The sequence below is a fragment of the Agelaius phoeniceus genome, chromosome 25 (assembly GCF_051311805.1).
Source record: "Agelaius phoeniceus isolate bAgePho1 chromosome 25, bAgePho1.hap1, whole genome shotgun sequence".
NCBI lineage: Eukaryota > Metazoa > Chordata > Aves > Passeriformes > Icteridae > Agelaius > Agelaius phoeniceus.
This window is the reverse complement of record NC_135289.1, coordinates 7,059,406-7,081,336: the sequence shown is the minus strand read 5'-3', so window position 1 is coordinate 7,081,336 and position 21,931 is coordinate 7,059,406. Positions and strand designations below refer to the sequence as shown.

General features: G+C 61.2%; 3 protein-coding genes across 4 annotated transcripts; 2 read left to right on the top strand and 1 right to left on the bottom strand.

Moving 5' to 3' along the window:
* Positions 1-4,483: 4,483 nt before the first annotated feature.
* INAVA (innate immunity activator) lies at positions 4,484-10,980 on the top strand. The gene is made up of 7 exons (XM_054648950.2): positions 4,484-4,529; positions 5,243-5,367; positions 5,446-5,565; positions 6,149-6,353; positions 7,886-8,291; positions 9,154-9,721; positions 10,888-10,980. Exons 1-7 carry the CDS (start codon positions 4,484-4,486, stop codon positions 10,978-10,980), a joined length of 1,563 nt encoding a protein of 520 aa, XP_054504925.1.
* Positions 10,981-11,879: 899 nt separating this feature from the next.
* On the top strand, positions 11,880-16,195 carry SHISA4 (shisa family member 4). The gene is made up of 5 exons (XM_054648843.2): positions 11,880-12,288; positions 13,353-13,524; positions 14,621-14,754; positions 15,531-15,713; positions 15,798-16,195. The coding sequence occupies exons 1-5, from the start codon at positions 12,216-12,218 to the stop codon at positions 15,842-15,844; spliced, it is 609 nt and encodes a 202-aa protein (XP_054504818.1). The 5' UTR covers positions 11,880-12,215; the 3' UTR covers positions 15,845-16,195.
* A 556-nt stretch (positions 16,196-16,751) lies between these two features.
* Positions 16,752-20,152, bottom strand: LOC129130450 (uncharacterized). 2 transcript variants are annotated; one of them, XM_054648896.2, is made up of 2 exons: positions 19,426-20,152; positions 16,752-17,403 (listed from the first exon to the last, which is right to left on the bottom strand). In XM_054648896.2, the coding sequence occupies exons 1-2, from the start codon at positions 19,907-19,909 to the stop codon at positions 16,877-16,879; spliced, it is 1,011 nt and encodes a 336-aa protein (XP_054504871.2). In that variant the 5' UTR covers positions 19,910-20,152; the 3' UTR covers positions 16,752-16,876. The 2 variants fall into 2 exon arrangements, with proteins under 2 accessions (XP_054504871.2, XP_054504872.2); XM_054648897.2 differs by having other exon boundaries at positions 19,432-20,152.
* Positions 20,153-21,931: the final 1,779 nt, after the last annotated feature.

The following is a 21,931-nucleotide window of genomic DNA, read 5'->3' as shown; positions in this document are numbered from 1 at the left end:
ACAACAAAGCCTTGAGGAGCAGCACAGTGCTGGGGGGCTGCTGGCACTAGGGCATGGGGCTGTGGGACCCAGGGGAACAGGGATGGGGTGTGATAGGTATCCCAAGGACAATGGGGATGCCAGGGGTGATGGAGACACAGGGACAACAGGAACCTGGACGTTATGGGGACTAGCGGGTGGTGGAATCCTAAGGGTGATGGGAACCTGGGGTCCTCAGGAGCAACGGGGAACACAGGGACAATGGGGATGCTGAAGGCAATGGAGACTTCAAGGACTAATGAGGACCCTGAGGGAAGATTAACACCCCAGGGGTGATGGGGATCCCAGGGACAGTGAGGACTTGAAGGTTATGAGGACACACAGTGGTGACACCTGGACTGATGGGGACTCCAGTGGTGTTGGGAACCCCACTGGGGATGAAGGGGACACAGGGACAACAGGACACCAGTGGTGATGGGGATATTGGAGTGAGGGAGACCCCAGGGACAGTAGGCACCCTGAAAGTGAGAGGGACCCCAAGAAGTAATGAGGACCTTGAGGGATAGTGAACCCCCCAGGGGTGATGGGGACCCCAGGGATAATGAGGACCCCAGGAGACAATGGGGACCTGAGAGGTGATGGACACCTGATGGGTGGTGGGTACTTCAGGGATAATGAGGACCCTAAGAAGAGATGGGAAGATATGGGGTGGCCTGAGACCACAGGGTGGCCTGGGACAGGGACACTTGCAAACAGGGACCCTGAGTGTGCTGGGAGCAGCATGTGAGGACTCTGGGCTGTGCCACCACAAGACCACAGGGGCTGGGGGACACAGGGGCTGATGTCCAGGATCTCACCCTATACTGGCATGTGGCTCCTCCCCATCCTCTGATGACTCTGTCCCAGGTTGTGCCATCCCTTGTGGTGACCCCATCCCCGATGACCCTTTCCCACTGGTGACTCCATGCTTCTGGTGACTCATCCCCTGGTGCTCCCATCCCCTGCTGATCCCCTACCTCTCAAGAAGGTGACAGGAGTGATGTTCTCTCCCTGGACCTGGCCCCTGATGGCCACAGGAGCATTATTCAGCCTGAGAAGGTGCCAAACCTGATATGGTAATCCTGTAGCCACCAGGACCTGCACTAGGAGCTACTCTTCAGCCATAGCAGGTGGGCCTGGGGGGAATGGCCCATGGGAATGGGCCTGTCTCCAGCTGGGTGTCCGGGTGTGGTGGCTTGCTGAAGCCTGTCCATCACCACAGGGGGATCCTGCCCTGGCACAGGGCTGAGCTCCTGAAGGTGCTGGAGAGCTGGTGGCTGAAGCAGCTGCAAGAGGAGCTGCAGGGATGCCCACCTGACCTGGAGCAGCAGCTGAGGAAGTGCCACCACAGACTTGAGGAGGTCTGTGATGATCCTTTGTCCTTGTCTCTCTGTCCCAGCCTCCATCTCTGTATCCAGGCCAGTTCTCCTGCCTTCACCTCACCATTTCCGTCCATTCATCCACCCATGTATCCATACATACAAGCATGAATCCATCCATCATCCATCCATGTACCCATGAATCCATCCCCCCCCATCCAACCTCCATACATGTATCCATCCATCCATCCATCCATCCATCCATCCATCCATCCATCATCCATCCATCCATCATCCATCCATCCATCCATCCATCCATCCATCCATCCATCCAACCTCCATACATGTATCCATCCATCCATCCATCCATCCATCCATCCATCCATCCATCATCCATCCATCCATCATCCATCCATCCATCCATCCATCCATCCATCCAACCTCCATACATGTATCCATCCATCCATCCATCCATCCATCCATCCATCCATCCATCCATCATCCATCCATCCCTCATTCATCCATCCATCCACCATCCATCCATCCATCCATCCATCCATCCATCCATCCATCCATCATCCATCACCCATCCATCCATCCATCCATCCATCCATCCATCCATCCATCATCCGTCCATCCATCCATCCATCATCCATCACGCATCCATCCATCCATCCAGCCATCCATCATCCATCCATCCATCCATCCATCCATCCATCCATCCATCATCCCTCCCTCCATCCATCCATCCATCCATCCATCCATCCATCCATCCATCCATTCTCCATCCATCCATCCATCCATCCATCCATCCATCCATCCATCCACCCTCCACATGTCCATCCAGCTACATATCCATGTCCTTCCCTGGGGACAGCCAAGTGCTGATCAGGCTCTTGGGGCAGTTCAGCTGAGGAACGTCCAGGGAAATTGAGGAGTGGCTGAAGGAAGCTGGACAGGGTGGACATGGGTTAAGGGGTGGCCAGCAGTGACCTGGTCATGGTGACAGCTGAGGGAACGCCTGTGTCAGGAGACAATTGGGTCATGGGGAGGGCTGGGAGAATCCCAACCAGACCCCATGGCTGCCCCTCCTGCAGCACGAGCAGGAGGTGGCTGAGCTAGGGCCAGACCCTCGTCCCAGGTTCCTGCAGGTGTGGGACAGCCTGCAGAAGATGAAGCTGACAGAGGCAGGCGCCTGACACATGTAAGCCAAAGCCAGCCCAGCAGAGCTCCCTGAGCCCCCTGGCACACACTGGGCTGCCCCCATCCCCAGTACATCCTGGCACTGGGAACATCACCTGGCACTGCCATTCTGAGTGAGCTTGTGGTTGGGGGTGAGTCCTGGAGCCTTGGTGTCCCCATGCTGGTGACAACCAAGATGCCAGGGTTGGAAGGAGGTGGTAACAACAGGGCAGTGCCAGGGGTGATATGGGGGATGCAGGCAACACTCTCCCCCTGACCTGCACCTGCCCTGACTCCATGAACCAGAAAACAACCAAATAAAGTCTTTTATCTGGTTTTCTTGATGGAAATGGGACAGAGACAAGGATGGGGTGGCATTGCCTTGGGCTAATGGTGAATGGTGGGGATGGAGGGTGGTCATGGTGGCCAGTGGCTCATTTTACCAGTGGTGCCACCAGCCCAACTGCAGTTGGTGTCCATCCAAGGCCTTCAGCCATCCCCTGGTGGCTTACTCCTTCAGTCTCCCTCTCCTTTCTTCTCTGTCTTCTCCTGGTGTTTTTTTCCATTTCCACAGTTAAATGTGTTTCACCCCTGCCCTTTCCACCTGCAGCTGGGAGGCACCAGGAGGGATGAAGAGACTCTGGTTTGAATAGGTCTCACACCAACAGCCCCAGGCTGACAGCACCACCCTGGGCACCCAGGCAGGGAACAGGCCATTGTTCTGGGGAATCTGCACCCCAGACTGCTCCCTGCACTCCTGGCCTGCCCCCTGCACCACCCTGCCTATTCCCTGCCTTCTCAGCCCACCCTGTCTAGCCCCATCCCATGAGGATTCTTCCCCACCCTGGCAGGTGTAGCAATGCAGGATGTGCCCAACTAACTCTAATCCAGCTCAGAGGGGCCACAGTGTCTTCAGCATCATTGCCTCACAGCCTGGGAGAGCCTTGACATCATCCTGGGACAATGGTGGCACCATCCCGGCACTGTCCTGCTGTGCATGGCCAGGGCCAGGACGGGGACAGTGGTTCTTGCGCTTGGCCTATGCCTACATGGCACTAGGGCTGGAGCCTCAGCAAGCACCGTGCTAGGCTGTGCTGGGCTGTGGTGCCACACCACACCGAACTGCACCACCCCCTGCAGTGATGTGCTAGCCATGCTGTGACACATCTATATCGTACCATGCCATTCCATGCCATGCCACAAATGTGCCATGCCGTGCAGTGCCGTTCCATTCCGTGCAGCGCCGTGCGGTGCAGACGCTGCAGGGCCGTCCGGCGGGGCGGGGACTGGGGCAGATGTTGCTCACCCTGCTCCTCCCTCCGCTCAAGCCCAGACCCGTCCGTGCCCCGGCGCAGCAGAGCCGGCAGCGGCGGCGGGCTCAGGTAAGGGATTCTCCCACCCCGCCGGGACCCCCGGGGCCTCCGTCCTGCCTCTGGCCGCCCAGTGCGACGTGGAGCGGGCTGGGGAAACTGAGGCATGGCCAGGCGACGGCGCTGGAAAAGCGGTGTGAACCCCTCCCCCCCGTCCCACTGCCCTCCTTTCACTACCTCCCCAAGAGTTTGGGAGTCTTGGGGTGCTGGGGACCCCCTTTTCCGAGGCCGGCGGTCGCTCCCACCCCTGGATCAGCCACCAGCCCAGATGGAAAAGAAGACTGGGAAAGGTGCCCAGCGAAACCAGCTGGGGCGGGAGCGAGGGGCCCCTCGGCCCTCCCCGCCACCGCACCCCGACCACCTTTGACCCCTTTCGAGGGTGTCACCCTCCCCCCGCCTGGCGCACCGCACCCTTTATTTATGGTAGGACCTACAAGAAGGCAAAGCAAACACAGCCTCGCCTCCCCTCCACCGCCATCGCGGCACGCCCGGGGTGACATGAGGGATTTTAGGGGTGCAGGGTGGGGGGCACCCATGGGTGCAGCGTGGGGACGAGCTGTGTCCCCGCTGTTGCCCGCAGGCTCTCGGCGCGGCATGGGGGAGGCCAGTGACATGGACAGCGGGATCGTGCTGCACTCGGGTGAGAATGGGGTGTGGGGCTGAGGGAGGTTTTGGGACGCCCCTGTTGCCCAGGAGTGCTCTGATAGACGTGTCCCTCCTTCCTAGGCAGGGAACGGAGCACTTCGGTGCATGGGGACACACTAGGGACACATGAGCTGCCTGGAGAAAGCTTTGGGGAAATGAAGGGATGGAGGAATGGAGGCTTCCCCTGCTTTTCGGGAGGCATCCCAAGTGTAGTGGGGGTGCTGTGGACAGGATTTGACTCAAATGGGTTTGGCTTGGGACGGCTGAGTCAGACTGAAACCTTCCTCCTGTGCCCCCCCTCCCACCCCCAGCAGGGACGTCACACGTGTCCCGGGGGGGGGCTGAAGCACCCATGGTGCTGCTGGGGGAATTTCATGCATACCCTGGGGCATTGGAGGACCCATGGGTGCTGCTAGGGGAGGAGTTCCTGGATACCCTGGGGGGTTGGAACACCAATGGGTGCTGCTGGGTAGGGGAAACAGGTGTTCCCTACAACGGGAGTCAGTACACCCACGGATGCTGCTGTGGGGGAAGGGAGGCACAGCTGCTTTGGGGCAGCTGGAGTGCCCATGGGTGCTGCTGGGAGGGTCATGGCTGCTTTTTCCTCCCCCTGCGGTGGAGGGAAAACTAAGGCAGGGAGGCTGTGGAGTGGTGGAGGATGGTACCTGGGTGCTCCCATCCCTCCAGATGTCCATGTATCTGTTCCAGGCCCTGACAGCCTGGTGTCCCCCCCGAAGGAGCGGGTGCTGGTGGGGCAGCGGCAGCAGCAGGCACTGGAGGCCCAGCTTGATGGCTGCATCCAGGAGCTGCGACAGCTGTGCCTGCGTGAGGCGGTGAGCAGGGCATGAGGACCCCCTGCCCACCTTCATATACTGCCATGGCTCTGCTCAGTGTCCGTGTGCCATCCTCAGGAGCTGACGGGGACCCTGCCCTGCGAGTACCCCCTGAAAGCTGGCGAGAAGCCCCCCAAGGTCCGTCGCAGGATCGGGGCTGCCTTCAAGCTGGATGAGATCGCCGTTCTGCGTGGGGTGGTGAGGCAGTCCCTGGGGTGCAGAGGTGGTGGGGACCCATCCCATCCCATCCCATCCCATCCCATCCCATCCCATCCCATCCCATCCCATCCCATCCCATCCCATCCCATCCCATCCCATCCCATTCCCTCTGCTGTAGAAGATGCCTGAGGGTCACCTGGAAATGTTGCCATCCCCATCCCATGGGTGGTGGTTGGGTGCCAAGTGCTGTAGGTGAGAGGGGCAGGGGGGTGCTTTCAAGCATGAGGTGGTGTTGGGCTGTTGAGTTAATGGGGTTATCATGGAGTCCTAAACATAATGTGTGGGGTTGGGGTGCCAAGGTGATGGGTGTGGGGGGGTCCCAGGTGTATCAGGGTGCCAGAATTACGAGAGGAGGTGAGTTCCAAATGTTATGGCTAGTGGTGGGGTCCTGAGCATGATGGGTGGTGTTGGGTTCCAAAAGCGATGCTGGGTGTTGGGGTCCCAGATGAGATACTGGGAAGGGTTGGGATCCCAAGTGCTATGGGTGGTGTTGGGATGTTAAGTATGATGGGGGACTCGGGGGTGTTGAGGTGCATTTCTGAGCGTGTCCCCCTGCCCCCAGGACCCTCTGGAACGGGAGCGGGCACTGCAGCTGCAGATTGCCGAGGCCGCCCGCCGGCTCTGCCGCGAGGAGAACATCGGCCGGCAGGTGCGGAAGAGGCGGCAGACAGCAGCACTCCGGGAGGAGCAGAAGCTGCGGGATCTGGAGCAGGTCCTGAGTCAGCGGCGGCTCCTGGCAGGGCAGCGGGACATCAGTACTGCCAAGGGTGAGTCCCTCTGAGCCCCATGATGGGGGGGGGATGCTGGAGAGCAGGGAGGGGTGCTGCTTGGTAGGATGTCCCTGGGGAATGCATCTAAATTACCCATTCCTTGTGAATACACCCCACTGGATGCTGCCCAGTCCTTCATCCCAAGTGCATGCACCCCTCTGGATGCATGCCCCTCTATCATTCCCCTGTGTGTCCCTTCCCAATATCCCATCCAAAATGCTGCACCCTAGTCCCCTGGTGAATGCACTTCCCTGGATGCACCCCAAATTCCCATTCCTGGTGAATACACCCCTTGGATGCACTCCAACTTCCCATCCCCTGTGAATACAACCTGGTTCTACATCCCCAATAAATGCACGCCCCCAACACCCCCTGGTGAATGCACCCCAATTTCCCATCCCTGCTGAATATACCCCTTGGATGCCCCCTGGAAGGCCATCCCTGGTACATGCACCTTGATACGCTCTCACTGTCAATGCACCCTTTTGAAGGTACCCCAATACTTCATCTGGTGGTTGTACCCTTGTGAGTGCACCCCAAAAAGTAGTCCCCAGTGCATGCAACCCAATAACCATTCCTGGCATATGTACCCCCTGAATGCACCCCAAAAGTCCATCCATAGTGCATGCACCCTGATAAATCATCCCCAGCAGTACCCCACTGAATCCACTCCAATACTTCACTTCCGTTGATTGCACCCTTCTGAAAGTACCCTAATAGTTCACCCTTGCTGCTTGCACCTCATAACTATCCCCAGTCACCTGTCCTCAGCACCTGCCCCCAAAGGGGGACAGGATGTGGCCCAGCTGCTATGTCCCCATCCCAGTGGCAGCCATCCAAGGCAGTTCCCATTCTCTCCATCCCTGTCCCCTTCAAGGAACCGGGCCATGGTGGTGGCGTCTCCTTCCCTGTTGGTGCCCCCAGCCTGCCCATCCCAGGCAGGCTGGGAGCTGCACACGGCTCAGCAGAGCCGGCCTGGCCGGTACCGCTGCCGTCCCGGAGCGTGTTGGGACAGGTGGCGTGGGAGGGGGGAGTGGAGGCCCGCGGGGACGTGCTGGGTGGTGGCGGGGCCGTGGGAGCGCTTTGGCACCTGGAGGCGGCCCCAGCTCTGTTCTCACAGGGCCCTGCCCCATAGAACTCAGTGCCTCTGACAAGAGCTCCATGTTTGACACTGGCCTGCTGGAGGAGGGTGAGGGGGCTGTGGGGACCAGGGGAGATCCCTGGTATGTTCCCTCCATTCCAACTCTTCCTGTGTCCCCTCTATCTCTACTCTCCCTGTGTCGCCTCCATCCCGTTCCGCTGCCGTCTATCCCCTCCATGCTGTTCCCCTGTGTGTCTCTTCCATCCCAACCCCCCATATCTCCCCTCCATACCAACTATCCACCTGTTCCCTCCATCTCAACTCTCTCTTTATGTCCCCTCCATCCCAACCCTCCATCTCTCCCCTCCATACCAACTATCCACCTGTTCCCTCCATCCCAACTCTCTCTTTATGTCCCCTCCATCCCAACCCTCCATCTCTCCAGCAGAGGACACACGGCCACCAGGACTTGCCACTCCACAGAGGTCCCCATCTCCCAAGGACCCCACCAAGGAGGAGGAGGAGGAGGAGTCAGGGCTTCTGGTGACCCCACCCATTACCTGGCAGGAGACCAGCCTGGACAGACCCTACGAGAGGACCAAAAATCCCAGCATCGACCCTGAGGATGGGGAAACCCAGAGCTCCCAATGCTGTCTTGGGTCCCTGATGGCTGCCCCTGCCAGCTCCTTGGCCCCCAGCAGCCCTGACCCTGCAGGTCCCCCAAAGTCCAGGACAGGGGACCCTCCCTACCGGTTTGTCCCCATCCGGACCCTGGTGCTGTGCCGGCAGGCAGGTTCCAGTGCTCCCAGCACCCCTGAGCCATCAGGACGGCAGGGACAGACCCAATCTCTGAGGTATGTCCTGAGCTTGGGGAGGATAGACAAGGGTTTCTGCTAGGGAGGATGTTGATAACCCCATGGAGAGGGGGATGGAGATAATCCCATGTGGAGGATGGAGCTCAGTCCATGGGAAGGAGGATGGGAATGACCCCGTGAAGATGATGGAGCTCAGCTTACGGGGAGGATGTTGGAAATAATCCCATAGGAAGGATGGAGATAGTCCCACTGGCAGTAAAATGGAGCTAACCCTGTGGGAAGGAGGATGGGAGTAGTCCTGTGGGAGAGGATGAAGAGAACCTCATGGAGATAATGGAGCTAAACCCATGGGGAGGAGGATGGAGATAATCCTATGGAAAAGATAATGGAGAGAACACCAAGGGAAGTGTGGACCTCACTCTATGGGGAGGATGGAGAAAATCTTTTGGGGAGGACGGACATAATCCCATGGGGAGGGGATGGAACTAACCCCATGGAGATGATGGAGCTCAGTCATTGGGAGGATGGAGACAATATTATGGGGAGGATTGAGATAATCCCAGAGACAGAATGAGGATAATCCTATGGGGATGTGGGAGAAAATCCTGTGGGGAGGACGGACAGAAGTCCATTGGGAAGAGGTTGGAGATGATCCCATGGAGAGGATGGAAGTAAGCCTATGGAGACTATAGAGGTCAGCCTCATGGGGAGGGTGAACTAATCCCTTGGGAGGAGGCTGGCGACTGCCCCTCAGGAAAGGTGGAACTAATCCCATGGGAGGAAGTTAGATGTCTCCCCACGGGGTGGCTGGCTGTACCCATGGGTACACCTTTCCCAGGGCTTGCCCTGGCTTTAGGGTGAGGGGAAGGGTCCTCCTGCAGCCACAGTGTCTTGCCTGCAGGGTGGACCCATGCTGGCAGCCAGCTGAGCCACGGGGCCGCAGTGCCGCACCCCGCCGGCGCCCCACCTACTACACAGTCACTGTGCCCACCTCCTGCATCCTGACCCCCGGCCCTGCGTGCCGCTCTGGCTCCGATGACAGCATCTCTGACCTCTCCAGCATCTCCCACGCCACCTCCCTGGGCAGCAGCAACCCTGACATGTCCTTCGCAGTTCCGCTGCCCCTTGCCGAGCCTGGTTACTACCCACGGGGTGCCCTCCAGCTCCTGCCACCTGCTGGCCCCCTGACTTTCCTGTACGAGCAGGATCTGGCCCCACTGCGGTACCAGCGCCTGGTGCCCTCCCGTAGCCGCATCGTGCGCACCCCCTCGCTCAAAGACTACGCGCCCGCCGGGGCCCGGGGGCTCTCCAAGGCCGCCGTCACAGAGGAGCTCAAGTCATGGCACCAACGTGCCCGGCTGAGGAGTGCCCGGCCCCACTCCCTCGACCGGCAAGGGGCTTTCCAGAGACTCCATGGTGGGACCACCAGGGACGTGCCCATTGCTCATGGAATCCTGTCACTGGTTCAGGTATGACATGGGGTCTGGCTGGGAGTGGCCATGTGGGAGAAGGGGGATCCCCTGGGTGCTGTCCTGCAGGTGACAAGAGTTGTTACCCTGAGGTAGTGTAGGGACATGCAGCTCTGGTGGGGTCCCATGAGGATTTCTGGAGCAGGAGTGAAGTCCTGAGGGAGTCCATGGGGTACTGTGAGGGTTGTTGGGACAGGACTGGGATTCCAGAAAGGAGCCTGGGGCAGGAACATGGTCTCAGGAGGGTCCTGAGGAGAGGATCAAGGTCCTTTAAGATCCTTTGAGGCAGGATTGGGACCTTCTGAGGGTTCTCTGAGCAGGTCCAAGGTCCCATAGGTTGGGTCTGGAGGGTCCCTGATAGTTCCTGCGGCAGGACCAGCACCCTGAGTGGATCCCCATGGGAGATTAGGGTCCTGAGGGAATCACAAAGGAAGAATTTGGGTCCCAGAGGAGTCCCTGGGGCAAGACTGGGTTCCTGAGGAAGTCCAACAGCCAGGACCAGGGTCTTCTGTTCTTGGGAACAGAAGTAAGGTTTTTAAGATCCTTCGGGGCAGGATGAGGACCTGCTGAGGATCCCATGGACAGGTTTGGAGTTCCGTGTAGGTCCCAGGGGCAGAACCAAGACCCCCTGGGGCAGGACTGGGGTCCCATGTGAGTCCCTGGGGTAGGGCCAGGACCTTAAGGGTGTCTCTGGAGCAGGACTGGATTTCCATGTAGGTCCCTGCTTTCTCTTGAAGATCCCAAGGGCAAGACAAGGACCCCATGGGGGTTCTTGTTACAGAACTGGGATCCCATGGGAAAGACCAGAACCTTAAGGGGATTACTGGGGCAAAACTGGGGTCCCATGAGAGTCCTATGGGAAGGACCAGGACTTCAGGGGGGTCCCTAGGGCAGGATCCATGTGGTTCCCTGTGGTAGCACTGGGGTGCCCTTGAGCAGGGAAGGATCCCTGCAGGCATTTCAGTGACTAGCTCCCCCTTTCCACCTGGCAGTCTCACTGGGACAAATGCACCTGTGGCACAGCTGGGACACAGGCTGGGCAAGTGAGGACCTGTGGCCATGCCCCCACAGCTCCTCCAGCTCAACCCTTGTGCCAGGACGTGCCCCCAGTGGTGCCCCTCCGACAAGGTAGGATGCCAACACCCACAGGGTCTTTGTTCCCCCAGGGTCCCCCGGTGCAGGTGCTGCGGCGCTCAGCAGCCGGTGTGCCCGTGCAGGTCTACATGCCCGAGAACGGCGAGATTGTCACCCAAGTGTGAGTGCCGTGTCCTCACCCCGGGGCGGGGGCACATCCTGGCTGGCCCAGGGGCGGCAAGGACGTCTCATGCCTCCCCACCCCAGTGTGGGGCACAGGAGGGAGCCACAGTGGGGTGGCAGGGGCTGGCCCCCACCCTGTGTTCCCTCACTGGCACTGCAATGCTGATAGGGACACTGTGACCCCAGTGCTTATGGTGACCTTGGTGTCGCCATGACCCTGAATTTGAGGTTCTGGTCTCTAATAAAACTGGTTTTTGGGATACGTCACTCTCAGGATGTGTCACCTCCATGTCCCCTCTGAGGTCCCCCATCCTTGGGTCCCGTTGGCATTGCCAGGATGGGACTCTGTGGATTTGGGGTCTGGCTGTGCTCGGGGCAGTAATGGGGTGATCCCAGTGGCAAGAGGGTGCCCCAGATCCAGCTGTGCAACCCTGGCACCCAGTGACCCAGGCTGGGAAAGGGGCAAGGAGTAGAAAGGAAGGATGGAATGGAGGTGAAGGGTGCGGGGTTGGGGTGCATGAGGGTGGGCAGGAAGGGTGCAGTGGAGGGCTGCAAGGATGGGGTGCAGGGGGAGGAAAATAAGGTGCTCTGGGAAAGGATGGGGTTGGAGAAAGGGTGCTGTGAATCAAAGTGATGGGGTGCAGAGAAGGGATGGGGTGCAGGGTAGGCAAATAAGGAGTGCAGGGGTGGGATGAGGTGGGAGAAGGGGTGCTGGGAGGGGAAATGATGGGGAGCAGGGGGTAGGGAAGGGATTGAATGTCGGGGATGGGGTGCGGGGAGTGGTGCAAGGACGAGCGAAGAGATGGGGTGCAAGAAGAGGGGAAATAAGGGTTTCCGGTGGGGGGTGCAGTGGTGGGTGGGCAGTGCCAGAGACACTCTGGTCCCCGCATTCCCGCCCGGCCCTGCCAGTGCCCGGGGCCAGCGGCGTCGCTCCTCCCGGTGGGGGCGGGCGGGGGCCGGTGGCTGCGGCGGGAGGCGGCGCCGGGGGGACGGGAGAGGGGAGGACACCGGGCAGCAACCGAGCGCCGCCGGGCTGCGGCGTCACTGCGGGCCTGCGCCGGCCCCGCACCGGCACCGAACGGCACCGGGAGACACCGGCAGAGGGAGCGGCCCCGCGGCACCGGCACCGGGCGGCACCAGGACCGGCCACGGGAGCGGCCCCGGTCCCGGTGCCGCCGCGCAGCCGCCGCCCTTGTCCCGGACAGCTCTGAGCGGGGACACCGGGCCCGGCCCCGGGATGGGGCCCGGGGGCCCCGGGAGCGGCTGGCCCCTGGCCGGGACCCTGCTGGTGGCCGTGGCCGCCTCGATGGGTAAGAGATATACGGGGACCGGGGAGGGCCGGGGGAGCCGGTGCCACCCTGCGACTGGACACGGTGCCACCATCTGTGACACGGGGATCCCGCTGGGTGGGAGGGACTAAGTGCCGCCAGCCGTGACTATGAGTCGTGTCACACACGGCCCCTTTGACTGGGGGTTGCTTGCAACAAAGTGTCCCCCTGGGCACTGTGTCTACTCCCCCCAAACCCGCCTCTCATTTGCCGCTTTCGGGGTGACCCCGGGAGCAGCAGGCAGGGAGACGGTGGCTGACCGAGCCGGGATGCCCAGCCCCGGGGAGTCTGGGGGCTTTCCATGCACGAACCCTGTGCCTCAGTTTCCCCACTTGTCCCTGAACTGCCGTGATCCCATTTTGGGATGTGTGAATAATGCCATGTGAGATTCCCGCAAAGCCCATTTCCGTAGCTGCTCCGGCGCCTCTGGCCGCCCCCGGACCTCGGCCCGCGGCTATTTCTGGGAAGACAGGTGGCTCCGGACAGAAATAGAGTGGGAAGTGCCACTGGAACACGCGGAAGGAGGGGAAGCTGGGGAGATCTGGAGGAATCTGGAGGGGTTGGAGAGCTGGGTGGGATGGAGTGGCGTCTGCAAGGATGTAGGGTTGGATGGAGCCAAGTATGGGGGTACATAGGGGCAGGGTTTGGAAGGAAGTCGAGTGGGATGGGGCAGGATATGGGGGTACACAGGGGCAGAATGGAGCAGGGTTTTAAGGGATATGGGGCAGGTTGGAGCAGAGCAGGGGTTGGGGGGTACATAGGGACACCGTTTGTGGGTCCATGGGGCAGGACACAGCAGGGTATAGGAGATGTGGGGCTGGGTATGAGGGACAGGGGGACAGGAAGCAGCAGGGTATTTGGGAGTGTATAGGGGCATACTTTGGGGATCCATGGGGCAGGATGGACTGGGGTACAAGGGGAATAGGACACAGTGGGATACAGGCTGTGCTCATGTGGGAGAGGAAGGGCATGGGGCGCTGCTGGTGCCCCTGAGGGTGGTGATGGCGAGGTGCTCCAAGGCCCTGGTGGTGGGTGGCTATCCACAGTGGCCGGGGGTGAAGACTGCCTGTGGTACGTGGACAGAAACGGGTCATGGCACCCTGGCTTCGACTGCGAGTTCTTCACCTTCTGCTGCGGCACGTGCCACCAGCGGTACTGCTGCCGAGACCCTCTGCGCCTGCTCACCGAGCGCCAGCAGCGCCATTGCCTTGCCTTCAGGTGCCACAGCTGGGGCTGATGGGGCTGGGGGCTCTCCTGGGCAGCCTGGGTGCTGGGACTGGGTGATAGGCACTAGTACTGGGTGCTGGGGATAGGCAGTTGTACTGGGTGCTGGTCACTGTATGCTCTGCACTCGGCAGTAGTGCTGGACACTGGTATTGGGTACTGGGCAGTGGTATCTGGGCTCTTGCAGTGGGTGTGGGGTAGTGGGTGCTGGTCACTGGTACTGGGTGCTAGGCACTGTTACTGGGGGTTGGACATTGGTACTGAGCAGTGGCAGCGGGTGCTGGGTGCTCTGCACTGGTACTTGCTGGGGGCACTGGGTGTTGGGCACTGGGCACTGTTACTGGATGTGCACCGGTTCTGAGCACTGGGGAGTGATACTGGGCACTGGGCAGTGCTACTGGGTTGCCAGGCTGTTGGCTCTGGGTGCTGGACACTAACATTGGGTGATGGGCATTGAGTGCTGGTTGTTGGGCACTGGGCAGTGGTACTGGGTGTTGGGTACTGGTACTGGGTTGTTGGTCTCTGGCCAGTGGTACTGGGCATTGGTGCTTTGCAGTGGGTGTTGGGACTCCTACTAGGTGCTGTGCACTTGGTACTGGTACTGGGTGCCAGGCTCTTGGCATTGGTACTGGGTGCTGGTATTGGGTTCTGGGTGCTGGACACTGGTACTGGGCACTGATACTGGGCACTGCACATTGGGGGATGGATGCTGCAGATTGGTCACTGGTACTGGGTGCTGGCACTGGGTGCTGGATGCTGGTACTGGAAACTTGCACTGGGTGCTGGGCACTGGTTACTCCCACTGGATGCTAGTCACTGGGCAGAGGGCACTAGTACAGGGCATTGGCACTGGGTACTGGGCACTGCTACTGGGTGGGCAATGCTACTGGGTGCTGGGCAGTGGTCACTGCTACTGCTACTAGGTGCTGATAGCAGTGCTGGACAATGTCACCGGGCATTGGTTCTGGGCACTGGGCAGTGTCACTGGGTGCTGGGCATGGGGCACTGGGCACTATCAGTGGGTGCTGGCTGGGGGTGTGTGCTGCGGGTGCCTCCCTGGCCCTGCTCCCCACGCCCGGGGGTCCCGCAGCCCCAAGACCATCGCGGGCATCGCCTCAGCCGTGGTGCTTTTCATCGCCATCGTCACCACTATCGTCTGCTGCTTCATGTGCTCCTGCTGCTACTTGTACCAGCGCCGGCAGCACTCCCGCACACCCCTGCAAGGTGCGGGGCTGGGATGGGGGTGCAGGAGGGTCCTGTAGGAAAAGAGGGTGGAGTGGGGTTGAGGGGGCCTAGAGGATTTCAGGGGGAAGGGGGGTCTGGTGGGGGGCTGTAGGGATGGGGGGATGCAGGGTGTGCAGGAGGAGAGGATCAAGAGGGTCTTGCAGGTAAGGAGGTGCAGGGTTAAGAGGACCTGGGGGAATGGGAGGGTGCAGGAATGGGGGATGCACGGATGGGGGGTGCAGGAGGAGGCTCGGTGCATGATGATGCTGTAGGTACAGGGTGGGGGATTGGGGGGGCCTGGACAGAGGCCTGTGGGAATTGCTGTGTGTGTGGGGGCTATACGGGTGGGAGGTGCAGGAGGGTCCTGTAGGTAGAGAGTGGAGGGGTTTGGGAAGAGGCAAGGAGGGTGTTGGGGTAAAAGGTGGAAGCTGAAGGGATGAGAGATGAGAGGGAGCAGAAAAATCCTGTAGGTGTGGGGTGGGGGGAATGGTAGGGGAGGCAAAGAGAAGGGGAGCTGTTGGAATGAAGGGGGGGATCAGGAGGGTGGGGGGTGGACTGCAGGAATGAAGGTGTAGGAGGAGGGGTAGGGTACAGGGGTGGGGAGAAGGAGACATCCTGAGGTACACGGTGGAGGGATTGCGGGGGGAAAATTGGGCACTGTGGTGAGGGTCTGGATGACACCCCAGTGGCCACCAACCTTAGGGCCACCACCACTCTTAAGCACCATCCCTGTCCCTGTGTCGGGGTGCTGCAGACCTCCCCAATCTCTCCCACAGGCCCGGAAATTCCCCTGTCCAGCTACCACCCCGCAGCTCCACCAGCTCCCTTCCCTGTGGACCCCAAAGCCGGCCCTACACCTCCCCAGCCTGGCTTCACCCCCATGGCCATGTACCCCCCGCCTGGCCCTGCTGCCCAGTACCCCATGTACCCCTCCGGCCCCCCTGTCTACAACCCCACAGGTGAGCACTGGGGGGGAACAGGAACCCTCCCTATTCCCCGGGGGGCCTGGTGGCCTGGTGACACCGCATCTGCTCCCCCTGCAGCACCACCACCCTATGTCCCGGCGCAACCCAGCTACCCTGGAGCATGAGTCCCCGCGGGGACCCCCGTACCCGCCGCCGGCCAGCGGGCCCAGGCTGGGGACCCCAGGGACCCCCCCTGGCGCTGGGGGGCTGCCTTAGCCAGCGCTGGATCGGGCTCTTCCCAGCCATCCTGGGGTGATCCGGTGCCAGCAGAACAGGGTGGCCCTTGTGCCACACACTGGGCCCTTTGTGGGCGCCTTCTCCCCTGGCTCTGGGTGCCAGTGGCCCCGAGCACCCGCGGAGGGGTTCCCAGGGGGTCCTCCGAGGGCCGTGCACCGCTGTCTCCCTGCACACTACCCCTGGATTCACCCCCGGCTCTTCCCTCCGGGGTTGGCATTAAACCACGTCTTGTGCCCACAGCCTGGTGTTGTCTCGGTGATTCTAATGGGGAAAAAAGGAAAGGCAACGCCCCCAAACCCTTCCCGCGAATTGTAATGTGAGGAAACATGAATTCTGCTCTGTCCCTTCTGCTCCCGAGACTTCTCCCTCCCAAAATTGTGTTGGGATGGGTAATTCCCACCAAATCAGCCGCTTGGATGAGCCAGCCTGGAGTGCTGGCTGCCCACTCAGCCCCCATCACTCAAAACGGAGCGTGAAACCACCCCTGGATTCTTTCGGGTGAGAAAACAGCAAACTCTGTGCCGGGATTGGGACTGTGGGCGTGTGAACAATTCCTCTATCCATGCCCCCTCCCCTGGACAGGAATAAGCGGGGGAGGGTGGGTGGTGTGTTACCTCGATGGTTGTTCCTGGTGGGATTCATCCCTGCCAGCACTGCTGGCTAAATTTGGGACCAAAGTCCATCAGTCCAGAAGAAAAGCCAGGCAGAGCCACCTGGAAGGACAAACCCCTGTTCCATCCTGTTCCATCTCCCAGCCCTCTGCATCATCCCCAAAAACCCTCTGAGGTGCCTGGAGTGGGGGGAGCCATGGGGGTGCAGCTCCGAGTTTTATTGAAGTGGGATGGACAGGAAAAGAAATAATAATAAAAGTAGCGACGTGGGTTCTGGAGTGTGTGTACACAGCCAGCTGCGTGGGAGGCTCAGGATTTGGGGACCCCCCGCTCCCGGAGGTAGAGGTCACGGATTTCGGTCAGGCTGCGACTGAGCCCGCCCAGCGCCTGGGCGATGCCGCGCAGCACCGCCGTGGTCTCCCGACGGCTCTCGGCGTATTCCCGGCGGAACGCCCGCATCTCCTGCACCAGCCGCTCATTGGACTGCACGAGGCTGAGCTGCGGGCGCTCGGGGGTCCCGTCCAGCCCCCCGGGGGGCCCTGCCTCTCCCGCGCCGCAGTGACTGAGCTGCTCGGCCTCCTGCTCCAACAGCAGACTCGGGAAGTCGGAGCCCAGCGGCTCCTGCTGCCCGTGGAGGTCGCCGAGGGAGAGTTCGGAGGGTGCGGAGCGCGGGGGGCTCCGGCTCCAGCCCTCGCACAGCTCGTTGGGCGGGCAGATGCCGGGGCGGGGCAGCCGACAGTCTGAGCGGCGGCCGGGAACGCCGTCGGCAGCGGGGCCGTGGAAGGGCTCAGTCTTCACCTCCAAAGGCTCCTCCTTTACCGGCTCCTCCTTTACACCTGTGGGACCGAGGGCGAGCACAGGGCAGCTGCAGGGATCTCCCGTGTTCCCGGTGCCCCACGGACCAAGTGACAGACCCTGTTGTCTCCATCCCTGTGCTCATACATCCCATCTCCTGCACCCAGTCCCAGTTCCATCTATACTTATCTCCATAGTTCCGTGTCCCTCATGATAGTTCAACCCCATCCCCTGTCCCTTGTCCCTCTCCTGTCCCCAGTACTCCCATACCCCTGTCCTGAATGTGGTGTCCCCATGTGCCTGTATGGTCCTGGTACCCCCACGTCCCTGCCCCAGTCCACCCATATCCCTGTCCTGAACATGGTGCCTCTATGTCTTTGTTTGGTCCTGGTACCACCACGTCCCAGTTCTCAGCCCACTAACCCTCATGTCCCTGTTCTGGTCCCAGTATGGAATGTTCTTTGTCTCTGTCTTGGTCCTGCCCCATGTCACTGTCCCAGTCCCACCACATCTTTGTCCTGTTCCCAGCCCCTTCTTATCCCTGTCCTGGTCCCAGTAGCCTGTGCCTTTTGTCCCTGCCCTAATCCCAGTCACCCATATCCTTGTCCTGATCCCGGTACCCTTCTGTCCTGGTATAGGTGCCCCTGTTACTCTCCCTGTCTCCTGTGTCCCTGTCCTGGTCCTCCCACATCCCTGTCACCTGTCCCAATATTCCACGTTTGTATCCCTTTGCCCTGACTCTATGTTCCCTCTGTGTCCCTGCCCCACTGTTCCTGCCCAGTCCCTCCATTCACCTGTAGTGGTCCCAGTGTCCTGGTCCTGGTTTTTCCCACATCTTGGTCCCAGTCCCTTCACATCCCTGCTCTTTTTGCCTGGATCTGTGTCCCAGTCCCTCCATGTATCTTCCCAGGCCTAGTGATGCCTTAGCATGCCTCCATATCCCTCATGTTCCTATCCCAATCCTCCATGTCCCTGCCATTGTCCCCTGTATCCATGTCCCTGTCCCCCATGGCATGGTCCCAGTGTCCCTGTCCTAGCCTTAATCTCCTGTGTTCCTGTCCTGGTCCCTCTACACACCTGTCTTGCTCCCAGTTTCTTGCTCCTCATCCCGTTCTCTTGGTCCTGGTCTCCTGTGTCCCTGTCTCAGAACCATGTTTCTGTCCTGGTCCCCTGTGTCCTGGTTACTCCATGTCCCTGTACTGGAGGGACCAGTGCCTCTGTGCCTCTGTGTCCCTGTCCCAGTTCCTCATGTCCCTGTCCTGATGCCCTGTATCCTGGTTCTCCAGGTGCTGATCCAGGTCCCCTGAGTCCCCATCCCCATCTCCCCATGCACCTGCCCCTGTGTTCTGGTCTGGCTGTGTCCCTTTGCTGGTCCTGGTCTCCTGTGTCCCTGCATGCACCTCCCCTGGTTCCAGTGACCTGTTTCAGTCTCAGTTCTCTTGCATCCAAGTCCCAGTCACTCATGTCTGTGTCCTGGACCCCCATATCTTGGTCACAGTATCTCCATGTCACTATCGTGGTCTCCTGTATCCTGATCCCCTTGCTTCCTGGTCCCCTTGTGTCCCTCTTCCTCCCAACCTCTCCCAGTCCCAGTGGCCCTGTGTCTGTGTCCTGGTTTCCCATGTCCATGTCCTGGTCCTGCATGTTCTGGTGCTCGTCCTTGTCTCTCTTGAAACCAGGGTTAGATGGCATACTGGGGAGAAATTCCTCCATGCATATGTCCTGGTCCCAGCGTCCCCATGTACCTGTTGCTTGTCCCCACTTCCTAAACCCATTTCTCCAGGTCCCATTCCAACTCATCCGTGGCCCCTATTTCGTCCCCCATCCTGCCCCATGTCTGTGTCCTGGTTCTTCATGTCCCTGTCCCACCATACACCTGTGCCGGTCCCTCCGGAACCCGGTCCCAGTGGAACCCGGTCCCAGCATCCCCGCGACCCTGCCCCGCTCTCCCCTGTCCTAGTCCCGGTCCCGCATGTCCGTGTCCTCCGTGTACGTCTCTCCACTCTTCCGTCCCGGCCCAGCATCCCCGTGTCCCTGCCCCGTCCCGCTGCCGCTGCCCGCACATTCACCGTGCTGTGCCGACCCCTCGGCGCTGCGCATCGAAGGGTCGGTTCCGGCGGCGCCGCGAGGACCCCAGACGGGGGCGGGGGCGGGCCCCGGGCCGGGCTCGGCCGCGCCGTTCCCGTTGCTCCCGTTATTCCCGGTGCTCCCGGTGTTCCCGTTCCTGGCGGCGGCCCTGCCGGCCGGGCCCTGCCGCTCCAGCCGGTGCCGGCTGATCTTGTCCCCGGCGCGGCGGCGTAGCCCCCGCCAGCGGTTCTTCACCTCGCCGATGTCGCGCTGGTGGCGGCCGGCGGCGTTCACCTTGTGCGTGATCCGCCACCAGATCTTCTGCTTCTCGTACGCGTTCACGGTACCGGCGGCGGCGCCGAACAGCAGCGGCTCGTACCGGAGCACTTCGCTCATCAGCACCTCCAGCTCCTGCAACGTGAAGTTCGGCTTCCGCTTCAGCAGCCCCCGCCGCGCCCCGCCGCCGCCCGCCGCCGCCATGCTCCCCGCCGCCTCCGCCGCCTCATGCCGCCGCCCGGCCGTCCATCGCCGCCGCCGTGTGCCCTACACCGGTTCCCCGGTACTGAGCGGGGGAAGCGGAGCCGGACACCCCCGACAGCCCCCGCCCCGCGCTGCCGCAGCCGGATCCGGGACGGACCGGAGACCGGACGGGCCGGGGCTGCACCGGGCCCCTGCCCGCCCCGCCGCGCGCCGCTCCGCCCCCGGTGCGTTAACGGCGGCCCCGGTGCATTAGCGGCGCCCCCTGCCGGCCCCGCCGCGTACAGCAGCGCCCCCGGCTCGGTTACGGCGCCCCCTGCCGGGCCCGCTCCCTCCCCATCGGGGGCTGCACCGCCCCGCACCGCCCCGGCCCCCCGGTTTCAGTGACACCGTCGGTGCTCGGGCGACGCCCCTGGTGCTCTCACCCCGGGGCCGGTCGGATTCTCGGTGTGGGATGTCCCAACGGCCCCGTGGTGCCCGCGTTAGCAGGGGCCTCCCAAGGGGCAGGAGTGCGGGGGCAAGGGGCATGAGGACCCCGTGGTGCGGATACTGCTCCCGCTGGGGCCACGGCTCTGCGCGGCTGCAGAAATACCCCCCAAAACGGCGTTTCACCTGTACCGGGAGCCGCCTCTCAGCCACGCACGTGGGTGTCCCGGAGCAGGGGGAGCCTCCCAGGGGACACCCGTGTGCTGCTGCATCCCCAAAACGGCCCCCGCCCCGTGGTGCCAGGGGGGAGAACAGTTCTGGGTGACCCCGGGGATTTGGGGTGCTCAGTTTTGGGGTCACCCCGGAGTTTTAGGGTGATCCTGAGGCACCCAGTTTCGGATTACCTTGGAGTTCGGGGTGACCCTGGGGCAGCCCCAGGATTCCCAGTTCTGGGTGTACTCAAAGGGTTTTAGGTGACTGTGGGGTGGTCCTGGGGTGTTCAGTTCTTCATGACTCCAGAGTTTTGGGGTGTCTGCATGGCTCTGGGTGCCTGGTTGTCTGTGTCCAGCAGCAGCAGGGTGCCCCATTTGCGGGGTTTGGCTGTCCCATTTGGGGGGTCCTGGGTGCCCCATTTGCAGGGGTTCTGAGTGGGTGACCAGGGACACCCAGGTTAGGTTGTCCAGGTGTCCCAGGGTGCCCAGTTCAGGGTGGGCTATGGGTGTGGGAGAGGGAAAAACTGCCCCTGGCTGAGGTTGCTGAGTCCATTCCCAGACACCCCCTGCGCCTCAATTTGGGGTCTGGGGGCATGGACCTGTCCAGAGGCACAGGAAGCATTTGGGTGAGCTTTATTGCTGATGCAGTGGCCACAGTCAGACAAATCGTGATCAAGGTGTCACGACAGGAAGGATGGGGGGAGGAGGATGGGCATCACATGACCCCAAAACCCACTACCCCCCTTGAGCTGGTGCTTTCCTTGCTCTCTCTGAGGTGGATTTGGTTTCCATGCTCTGAGAGTTCTGGGGGTCCCCCTGCAGTACTGTGGGTGCGTACAAGATGCCTGAACTCCTGGCCCCAGCCTGGCTCCCTGTGTCCCACCACTTCCATGCCCCCTCTCTCCCTGGCTGCTCCCTTCTCCCACCCTCCCATTCCTCCTGACGTCAAGCCTGAACCCCCAGCTCTGCAGCCACTGCTGTGCCTGAATCCCAAAACTCTGCTGGCCACCCAGAAACCTTGTGGTGATGTGATGATGGTCTGGGTATCCCCTGCTCCCCCCCATGGCTGGGGGTACTCTTGCTCACCCCAGGCTGGACCCTGGATAGAGTGGGGTGCCAAACCCCTTTGTTATGCTCTGACGGGGGATTTCCATAAGGATCAGCTCTGCAGACCCCTGCTCTATTCTTGGCATCTCCAGTGGGGCACAGTGTTGGTAGAAGAGTGAGCTTGAAGGCTTCACAACCATCAAAAAATAAATACAACCTCCTCCATCATGTCCTGCTGGGCCCGGCCCATCCTCCGTGTCCCAGAGAGATCCCTGCTCCTTGGCGTCGGTCACTGCAGGTTCCAAAGGGCTTGTCACGAGAAAGGTGAGTGTCTGGGGGT